This window comes from Carettochelys insculpta, chromosome 1, assembly GCF_033958435.1.
Source record: "Carettochelys insculpta isolate YL-2023 chromosome 1, ASM3395843v1, whole genome shotgun sequence".
In the NCBI taxonomy this organism is placed as follows: domain Eukaryota; kingdom Metazoa; phylum Chordata; order Testudines; family Carettochelyidae; genus Carettochelys; species Carettochelys insculpta.
The window spans coordinates 358,561,511-358,572,360 of record NC_134137.1 but is presented as its reverse complement, the minus strand read 5'-3'; the positions used below and the strand labels follow the sequence as shown (position 1 = coordinate 358,572,360).

The window sequence follows — 10,850 nt, the reverse complement described above, 5'->3', positions numbered from 1 at the left end:
TACATCTCTTAAATGCTTCAATCCCCCTCCTTCAACAGGCTGGAAAATAAAGCTCCTGAGGTGTGGGGATTTTTCCATCATTTGAAGTCTTTCAGATTGGATGACCTTCTTATTAAAGATATGTTCCAGATCAACCAGAAGCGATGAACTAGCGTGAAATACCATGGTTTGTGTTATGCCAGAGATCAGGCTAGATCTTCGTAAAAATCCCTTCAGGCCTTAAAAATGCATGACAAAAATAACAGAATTATTTTGTATACAACATTCCATAAACGTGAGAGAGAGACTTGTGAGGTTCCCACCAAATAACTAATATCAATTTCACTCAGTAGGAAAGGGAAAAAAGTCTTCTTGGAAATTTGCCCAGCTGCCAGCCCATCAAGCCAAAAGGGGAAAGTCCATGAGTGTAAAAGGGAATAGCTCATTTTAAGATGCATGTTTTCCATGCGTAGGACAAAAAGGCTATGTATTATGAGGTATGTTTAAACACACAACAAAAACTACATACTGCAGGAAAAAATTATACTTTTTAAAAAAAGTCTCAATTTTATTAGGATGTTAGTAAATTACACAGGATAAAGTTCAGAAATCCATTGGCAATAGTCATCAATGTGTGCTCATTTTTATTTTACTTACATACACTCAGATGTGAATTTACTCACAATTTCATTTCCATTTTTATTCACTATCTTCACAAAGCGGATGCAGCGGGTCTTCCATTGGTAAATTTAATGAAAAACATTTCTCTTAGGCAAGGCACAAAGAATTTAGACAAATTTTCAATAATTTTTGATTAATCCCAATTTTTTTACATTAAGTACAAAGACAAGTTAAATAGTCACAAAAATTTCAGTGATACATAAAATCAGTTATGAATGCAGCATGATAATTCACAATTCAAAGCAGTCCAAGATGTAAACTGTTCACAATTACTAAGAGAGCCTGTTCTGTAAGAACATTTTCAACAACCTCCATCATTAATAAATTAATAGTACTGCCCCTTTGTTTTAATCTTTCATTTGAAAGATTTCAAAATTCTATTGCAAATAATGGAAAAATCCAAGAAGGAAAAAAACTGAAATAAGAACTATTTCAAGGCCATTTGACAGCCTTAAACCAAAAATACTCACAAGAAAACATGAGTTAATGCTTTAAAATACCTCTAATCAGACATTTTAAATGAACACTTTTAAACATCTGCTCTGTAAGAAAATATGGAAAACTAGCAAGTTTTAGAGGTGATATATTGGACAAAGTAGTATGATAGTTACAAATAATGTTCACGCAGCTGTAAAAAGTAATATTTCTAAATTTATTGTGATCACAGTTCTTAGATGACCAAAATGCTCAGGACAACCGTTTGAGAAATTATTTACAAAATAAAAAGCTTATTTCAGTTTCAAACGTATAAAAATCAGTTCTGGCACTACCCATAAGGCAATGCAAATACACCCTTTTTATATTAAATTATACAATAAAAGGTAAAGTTAACTGAAAAGATATGCAGTATTTAGAGGGACACGGTCAGTTTAAATACGACACATGCGTATCACTAAGAAGTCAATGATAGCAAATTACCACCAAATACTGATGTCTGAGATACAGAACATTTTCTTTATATATGCAACAGAAAATATCTGTACCATATTAGATATGACTGTGCTTTTTAGTTGTATCTGATGTTTTAATGAGGATCAAAAATTTGGAAAACTATCTTTTTACCTATAATTAATAGCAACATATTAGGAGAAAAAGACAGGAAATAGACAAAATACATTAAGTTTAATTTCTGTTATTGAGTTGAATAATTTATTTTTTGCATTTCCATCTGCTTGGGCAATGAAAATGTATGAATTAAGTTTTAGTTACTCAGGCTGAGTCTACACTGCAGGGAACTACCAGCAAAATATAGCAAATTGCACCCCACCCCCTGACAGCCATTCCTTCTTCCTTGTGGAATGAGGTGTACAGGGATGTCGAAAGAATGCTCCCAACCGGCAGATCTCTTCTGAGAAATCTGAGGTCTGGACATGCGTGCTGTTGACAAAACTTCTGTTGACAGAAGCGGGCAGTCTACACATAGCCTCAGTGTTGTAATACTTGGGCTGAAAAGATTTTATTTATAATCAGTTGTTTCCACTGGAATTTTAAGAAATCAAAGCAATTCTTCATTAACCTTAAAATTTTAAAGAGCTTTTTCAAAAGCTAAGATTATGGACACACTTGAACGCAGTGTCCCTTTAAATCTGAGCAAGCACAAGATTATTTTAGGCTACCAAGAAGCCTATAATACTTGGTTTTGCAAGCAAAAACCTAACAATAAGTCAGCATGCCTACTTAAGATGAAACAAAAAAATTAAAATTTTACAATATGTTTAAATAATCAAAAAGGGAAAAACAGTTTACCCTCAAGAGCTTTCTCATAAAACATGGCAACTTTGGAACACAAATCAAGTTATTAAAATATTCTGTTTAACATTCATACAAATAACATTCCTACAATTAGAAGTATACATACAATCAAGATACTTTTCATTGTTATCTAATATTTAATTACTTAAATTTACAAGACAAACATAAATAAAGCTGTTAAAACAGGCAAGTACAGTACTGGTCTGTCATTCAGCGTAAGTTGTTCTGTACTACTTTCTTCTTGAAACCCCATCAGGTTAGAAGTTTTTGAGTCATTCTTCACATCTAAAAATAAAGATCAAGTGAATTAGACTCCTATGTACTTTACATTACTGAGACAGAAAAATGATGAAAAGTCCTATTACTCATTCTGGTCAAGAAACACAATTACCATTGAATGAAAAATCTTAGAAGAGGCCACAGTCTTTTAAATTATTTTTTATGATGACGTCAGTTACAGCATCAAAAACAAACTGCACATTTTTGGTATCCGTAGCACATGTGAAGTGAGTATAGATTTCCTTTGTATCTTTTCTCTTGTTCAGATCTTCAAATTGACACTGGATGTATGCAGCTGCTTCTTCATAAGTGTTGGATCCTGAAAAAAGGGTAAAAGTTGATAAATAAACACTAAATTTCAGATAAAGACAAGTGAATACTATACACTTTGAAGGAAACCATGAACTTTTTTAAAAACTGCTGGACAGTTTAAAAAAAAAAAATCAAAGAACTGTATGCACTTTTAAAACACTGGCTGTTAGGTTACTTAAGTTACAATACGTAACTCTTGCTGGTAGTAAAACATACTGTATTATTAATGTTTTAAGCTACATATACACAGAAAGTTATGGACTCGATCCAAATCCCATTTAAATAGGAGTTTTACCCTTGACTTCAAATGGAAGGTTGATCAGGTTATTCAAGAGCTGTAACTGTTCTGCAAATAGAAGCTATGTTTTATTTCTGTGGAATTGTTTGCTCATATTTTAAGATTAAACATTAAGGAAATTAACTACTGAGGAAAAAAATCTCTTTTATCATTCCATCTATTTTTGTTTTTCACTGTGATTTTTCAATGAGCTTTCTTCCATCCCCATCTGCCCAAATTTGCATTTGGCCTACTCCCTCTTTTCTTCCAGTTTTAGTTCTATTTTGTCAAATAAGTATTCTCTCCATAATAGGAGGATATAATTTTATATAATTATGTAAATCTACCAACAGGCAGTAGAAATCTTAATGCAGACCACTGGTAAATCAAATTATCCCCTCCTCCAGAAGAACTCTTGTACACCATATTTTTCCTTACAATGTGTTAAAAAATCCTAAATGTCCTAAAACTGTAGGGCTGTGTCTACACTGAAAAGTTCTTTCTGATAATCAGGCCTTTTTTCAAAACATCATGTGGAACATCCACACACAAAATGTGTTCTTTCAGTGTGAAATCTTAAGAGCTCGTCTCTTCTTCCAGAAGTCATCTTCTGCTCCCAGATCAGGAAGAGTACTTTCTTTCAAAAGAGTCTTTCGAAAGAAAGTGCGTGTAGAGGCTCCATGGGTTCCTCTTTCAAAAGAGAGGTACTCCGTGGCACCAGTCAGTTGGGGTATGGATATGCCCTGGCTAGTGCTAGCAAAGCTCTATGATCCCTGCCCCCAACCGCCTTAAAGAAGCAGGGTGCCCAAGTCCCCATGGCCAGAAGTGGAGAGCGTGCTGGCAGCAAGGAGACAAACCCTGGCAACATGCCCTCACAGCCACCCCCTGCAGCTGAGACTCCAGCGATGGCAACTAGCCAGCCAAACTGCAACTCTCATGGGCTCCCCACAGAGTCCTCAGAGGGGTCCCAGGAGTCTGCCCTAGCCACCAAGTGCAGGGTGCCCTCCTGGACTGAGCTGGAGATCAAAGACCTGCTGGGACTCTGGCTGGAGGATGATGGCCCTCAACCCCCTTGGTGGACTTAACACCCGCCTCCCCCCGTTTCAAGAGGTTTTATGTTAGAAACAGTTCTGGTTCGAATAAAAATAGTTTATTCTATCAGCACCCCCATGTCCCTCATTGTTAGGAGAAAACAGGGAGAGGGGTGAATGGGTGGGAAGGCTCGCTGGGGGGTGGGGGGGGGAGACAAGGTCAGGTGTGGGCTGGAGTAGCCTGCAGGGGCTACCCAGGGAGGAATCACTCAGGCCCACATGTGAAAGTCTCCCAGCTGGCCTCCTGGATGAGAAGCCTGTTGCAGTGGGATTGATGATCAGGGGCTGCAGTGGGCTGCTCCTACCCAGGCCCAGACTTGACCACGCACCCCACAAGGAAGGTCTCCTCCACCTCAGTGAGGTTGTGGAGGGCACGGCACACCCCCAAGACCTGGGGACGTTCTGCACCATGACATAGAAGCACATCAGGAAGCACCTGAACCTTTCCTTCGAACTGCCAAAGGGCACACTATGAGGCAGTGTGCCCAGGCAAGGCAGCTGTTGTACAGATCCTGAGGGGGTGAGGTAGCCTGTGTATGGCTGCACGAACCAGAGCTGCAGTAGGTAGGCCAGGTCGCCCACCACACACAGGGGCATGGTGACATCCCTGAGCATGAGCTCCTGCTGGGGGAAGTAGGTCCCTGCCTCCATCCACCAGCAGAGACTGGAGTTGTGTAAGACCCATGTGCTATGGGCCCAGCCTGACCAGCCCACAAAGACATCCATGAACCAGCTCCAATGAGCCACCAGGGCCTGAAGCACCAGTGAATAATAGCCCTCGTGGTTCAGATATCAGCTGGCATTGTGGTCCAGGGCTCAAAAAGTAGTGTGGGTACCACTGATTGAGCCAAATCAGTGGGAGAAACCCAGGTCAGTGAAGGCCACAACATCCATGTCCAAGTCCTCAATGCGCACAAGCCTCTGGAGCAGCGCCTGGTTGATCACTGTAATTACCTGGAGGGGACGGAGAGCAAGCACACATGAGTGTGTGAAGGGATGCCCCTGTCCCCAGCTCCCTCCCCCGTCCCCTCAGACTGGGGTCCTGTGTACAGGTGGGGCATCAAGACCCCGCAGGGCTAGCCTTCCCTGACCCCCTGCCCTGTCCCCTCATACCCACAGCCCTGGCCCAATGGTCCCTGTTTCCTGGGTGCCCCCTACCCCCTCCCTGTGCCAGGTCAGTGAGCAAAACATGCCTTACCTTGAGGAGGATGGGCCCAACACTGGACTTGCCCACACTGAACTGTTGCCCCATGGAGTGGTAGCTGTCCAGGATGGCAAGCTTCCAAATGGTGATGGCCACGCATGTCTCCAGGACCAGGGCAGGCCGCATCCAGGTGGCCTGGCATTGGAGGGAAGGCGCAAGCCAGCTGCAGAGCTCCATGATGGTGTCATTCTTCATGAGAATATTCTGCAGCTAGCGTGTCATCCCACTCAGCCAGGACCAGGCAGTCCCAGCATTCAGAGCTAATGGGGTAGCTCCAGAGACACAGGCTGGCCCGGTCGGGGGCATAGCCAGGTGCTTGGTGCATTGGAGGCCCCGAGAATGGGGCTCAGACACCAGAACAGGTACACAGCGGCCATGAGGAGGGTGGCCAGCAGCCCAGCCAGGGTGTGAAGGCAGCCAAGCTCCAAGGCTGCTGTAGGTCCATGACTCTCAGATGTGAGGGTCAGAACCAGGCACAGGCTCACCTTTGCTGTGATCAGCTCAGCAGGTTTCAACAGCATTTGCAGGGAGGCGGTGTTCGGGAGGGGCCCTTTAAGGGTGGCCAGCAGTCCCAGAAGGGCTTGCCAGCCATGGACCTGTCCGTGGCATTTCCTGGGCCATTCTTTTGAAAGAGTGGCTGGGGTGTGCGTCCGCACTCGTTTAAAAGAGCAGATCAATCTTTCAATCCGCTTTTGGTGTGTGGACACAACCTTTCGAAAGACAATTTTCCGGAAGAGATCTTCAGAAAAATCTTCTTTTGAAAGATCACTGTAGAGTAGACCTAGCCTAGCAGAAAATCTTAGGATTTTAAAGGTTTTGGAGCAAAATGGAGTAAAGGAAGAGCCTAATCAGAATAAATGGGAAAAAATCTCACCACAAAGAACATTTAAACACATTAAATATTGAACAATGAACCAAATACATATGTGGATTCTCCTCTACTGTTTCCAAATATTCCATTTATTTGAAAAGATATCGGACATCAGCTTTCAATAAACCATGAATGTAACAATATTTTTGATCATAATTAAATATTTTATATTCTCCTTTAATGTTAACAATTAAAATGTCCACTGCCTTATAATGCATCTGTTTGTGTTGGAAAGAGTTCAGAGTTGTCATTTTGTAACCTGTTTACAAGTTTGAGACAGTTATATGTACAGGTTTTTACACCTCTGAACTGCGATTAACTGAATTTTGTACCTACTGGTGGCCTTTCAGGCTGTAAATGCTCACAGCTCAGAGGCTGAGAGTACTGATCTATCAGGAGCATTCTGGGTCTACAGCCTTTAGCTCATTGAATTCTCTTTGCTTTACTCATATTCATAGTTCTGTTGATGCACCTGAGACTACCTGTATAAGTAAGGAGAGCAGGATTAGGCATATATTTAAAAGTGACTAAAAGTGGCATAACAAAGTCTCATGTTTATGTTACTTACCTTCTGTACCAGATCATCTCAGTTTTAATAAAAGTGGTCTCCCCTAACTGGTAGCTACATGTATACAACTGACTCCAGATGAAAGTGTTTCTTACTGGTTCATGCATCATAAAACCAGAAATAAGTTTCCATGACTAGAAGTGATTTAACACAGTACCTGCATATTCAGGGTAGCAAATAGTGAGGGGACTCCTTTTGATTTTTTCTTCAAAGAGATCCTTCTTGTTTAGGAAAAGAATAATAGAAGTATCTGTAAACCATTTATTGTTGCAGATGCTGTCAAACAATTTCATGCTTTCATGCATACGATTCTGTAATAAAAAATAAGATACTTCAGCTGATATCCCTTTATTATTTTCATTAATAATGAAATCAGAAAACATACATTTGACACAGTGAAACTCTACCAACAGAGTAGTAAAATATCCTGTAAAAGTAATTTTGTACACTGAATCCCAGAAACTTATGATTTACAAAAATGAAAACAAGCTACTCAAAATAATCTCCTATAATAATTTTGGTGGTATTCAGGTGAGTACATTATTTTTGTCTTTCTTTTCATTTACTTATGACTGTAGTTTGGAATATTGAATGTCTAACAATTGCATAGCTTAATATCTATTTTCCATTCATAACTGCAAATGTTACAAAGAAAAAGGATTTAGGGTAGACAGCAACCTGTAATTAGAAACTGATTATAGTAGAGCTTTTCTAAAAAAGTTGAAAATAAAAGTTCTTTCTTTATTAAGCAAGCTACAGAGTAACACAGACTAGGCTCACTCATAAGCCCAAAGAATAAAGAGGGGTGTTAGTTTGTGTCTGCTTCAGATTGGTGGGAATGGGGGGTGGTGTCTGAAAGAAGAATAACCGGAAAGAAAATACAATGAAATTAACAAATAGGTACAGAAGACCAGCAAATGCAGGGGAAACTAGGTTAAAAAAGAAAAAAGAAAACACAAGGAAAAAGTCACAGGGGTGGTCTAATTATGCCCAATGGTTTTCCACTAAAAATTGTCTGAATCACCAAAATTTGTTTTATTAACTCTCCATTATTCAATTTTAAAGTAGTATTCACTCTGTTAACAAATTGTAATTAGAACGTCTTTTGGCACATTTGTTATTCAAAGGGATGACATTTTCCTCACTGTCTACTGTACACTGGCATACTGCAAAGTGGAAATTGCTTCCTTGTGAAAACAGAGGGTATACAAGGTTGAACCTCTCTCATCTGGCACCCTTGGGACCTGCTGGATGAGACGATCTCCTACACCACAGGAGGTCAATATTGTCTAGCATATTACCAACACTTCCACTGCTTATTGTGCTCTCAGAAGACATTTGGGGTAAATTACAGCTGAACAGCAGCACAGAACACTGAGTGCCAGGACTGGTGGCTGTGAACAAATTTTATGGGACCACAGGAAACTTGGCCACACTCATGAGAAGTGGTCATCCAGCTAAAATCATGGATTACGGATGTTGCAGGATGAGAGTTCCAGAACAGAGAGGTTCAACCTGTATACACTCTTCATAAAGGGGTTAACTTCTTTAAAGATCATTTAGTTTCTATTTCTGCTTCTCCCCGCTTTCCGTCAAGGTTAGTTTACTTGCCATTTCCTCATCTTCTGCTAGGACCAAGTCATAATCACTGAGTGCTACACAAAAGATTATTGCTGTAACTCCTTCAAAGCAATGAATCCACTTCTTCCGTTCTGATCGCTGGCCTCCCACATCAAACATTCTGCAAAACAGGATTTAAAAAAAAAAGTCATAGTGTTAAAATGCCAGCCTCCTGAATACTAGATATTGTTGTAAATTCCTCTTCAGAGAACATGTCCCTGGCCATGGGCTGTGAGGTTTGTGTACCTTCCACTACCCTTTACCAGATGGCCTCGAGGTTTCAAGCATTTTTAAATTAAAAGTTTTATTTTTATTGACTTAACAGTGTTCCCCACTAATCCGCTTAGGAATGGAATTGAGATGTAAAAAGATTTATCATAAAAACTAGTGTTAAAATGGCTAAGGAATACAGGTATGATACAAAGTATAGGTGGTGACTGTTAGGGTCACCCGTTACTTATGAATATGCATGAGCTAATTGACTATTCATGAGCATTGGTTCAAATTCAGATGCACTGATTGGACCATTTATGATGCTCATGAATATGTAAACCGAATGTGCATCCTGGTTGCCGGGGCAACGCAGGTGCGGACCTGACACCTGCGAGTGTTAAACCAGGTCCACCCTGGCTCTATAAATTCTGGAGCCCAGCCCCGGCTTTCTCAGTCCGTCGGGGGATAGCAGAGGAAGAGGACAACGGACGGAAGATCAAAAAAAAGAGACAGAGTTCAGAGCTGGACTTCGCTTTAAGCCGAAGATTCGATGGAAAGTGCTGAAGCGGATCTGCGTGTCAATCTACGCACCCCAGCCGCCGCGGGACGCAGAAGCCTTTTCGAAGAGCTCCGGCTAAGAAGATCAGAAGAACTGAACTGAACTCACTGTAAGCCCTCAGATTTTACCTGAGGCAGGCTCACCAGGCAGACCGCGCCGGCAGGTGCCCTGCCTGGTGAGCCGCGCAAGCGGCGGCCTCTGCTGGCTGGCAGCGGAGCCGCTGCCGCTTATTTCTTGCCGGGGTTTTTTGTTACCCACGTTGGCCTTTTTCCCCTGGCCTCCTCTTTTCTCTCCTATCTTTCTTATCTGCCTGCCGCGGCTGCCAGTAAAAAGCGCGCCGTGAGGGCCTTCTTTCCTAGCTTGCTGTGGAGACCCTCGGGCCCGGCGCCCAGAAAGACAGAGCGGGAGGATAGGTATTTACTATCAAACCCCCCACAAACATTAGGTTAATTGGCTAAAAACAAATGGAGTTAGGGTTAATCTTTTTTGTTTTGTCAGTGGTATGGTTATTAGTAGCACTAGGTATATTGATCCCTTGTTGCTGTTGTTATGCACAAGGTAGATCAGAGAATAATATGGTTTGAGTAAAGCATCTTAGATTGTGTAACCCTGTTCCCTGGGGTCTTTTAAGTGTAAAGAACAGGAGGAGGTCTAACTGACCTAGCCTTTTTACCTCTGCATTCATCATAGAAGAATAGCTTAAGGTTTTATTAATTTTAAGGGATCCAGAACTGATTGCTCCCTCTGCTGGGTAGAGCTCACCCAAGCGGGTGTCGATGCACACGGGGATAACCCATTAAAGGGAAAACCCCAATTAGTATTATACATATAATAGTAGAGTAATTTAAGGGACTAACCCAGTAAAGGGAAAACCCCATTACACAAATCCCTGCAGGGTAGTATAAGACCTTGGGCTATATCAATAAGACGCTGGGCGGCCCTAGAAGGAGGCATAGTATCCTACTTTGACTAAGGAGTCGTGTACCTACATTAATTAATTGTATTCATATATTTAAAAAGTCCTAAGGTAGTAGTCCACGTGCTACTTCTGGAGGTCCCGTCTGCCTGGCCAGCAGGGGCAACCTCACTTAGGCAATCGATAGCCCATCTGTTCCCCTGGGTTGCTGGGGGCCTAGGGTAGAACCAGCACCGGCCATTCTCGTAAACGGGGAACGCGTATACGAGGAAAGTGCTCTGAAGGGGGCGGGTGCCCCGAGTAAAAGGGAGATAGTATAGTTTAGCTCCCCCCGGGACAAAGCAGTAAAGGGACTCTATTACTAGAGGGTTCGACATAGGCGGTTTCCGGGAGGCCTCGTACTATAGTCCTTTTAGATCCAAACCAACCCATTAGGGCGTTGGGACGCTAAGGCGAGAGGAAGTCAGTGTAGTCTTTAATCATTACATTGAAGTCTTTTCGGACTAAAATATCCCATTTCACTGGAAC

At 41.6% G+C, this 10,850-nt stretch overlaps 1 protein-coding gene across 1 annotated transcript in view; it reads right to left on the bottom strand.

The window, feature by feature from the left end:
• Window positions 1-589: 589 nt before the first annotated feature.
• The window catches only part of GNAI1 (G protein subunit alpha i1), a 68,530-nt gene continuing 58,269 nt past the window's right edge, over window positions 590-10,850 (bottom strand). Inside the window, exons 6-9 of the mRNA XM_075017313.1 lie at window positions 8,626-8,755; window positions 7,172-7,325; window positions 2,804-3,010; window positions 590-2,697 (exon numbers count right to left, since the gene is read on the bottom strand). Coding sequence (XP_074873414.1) covers window positions 2,820-3,010; window positions 7,172-7,325; window positions 8,626-8,755 — 475 coding nt within the window. The 3' untranslated portion in view covers window positions 590-2,697; window positions 2,804-2,819. The remainder of the gene's footprint in view (window positions 2,698-2,803; window positions 3,011-7,171; window positions 7,326-8,625; window positions 8,756-10,850) is intronic.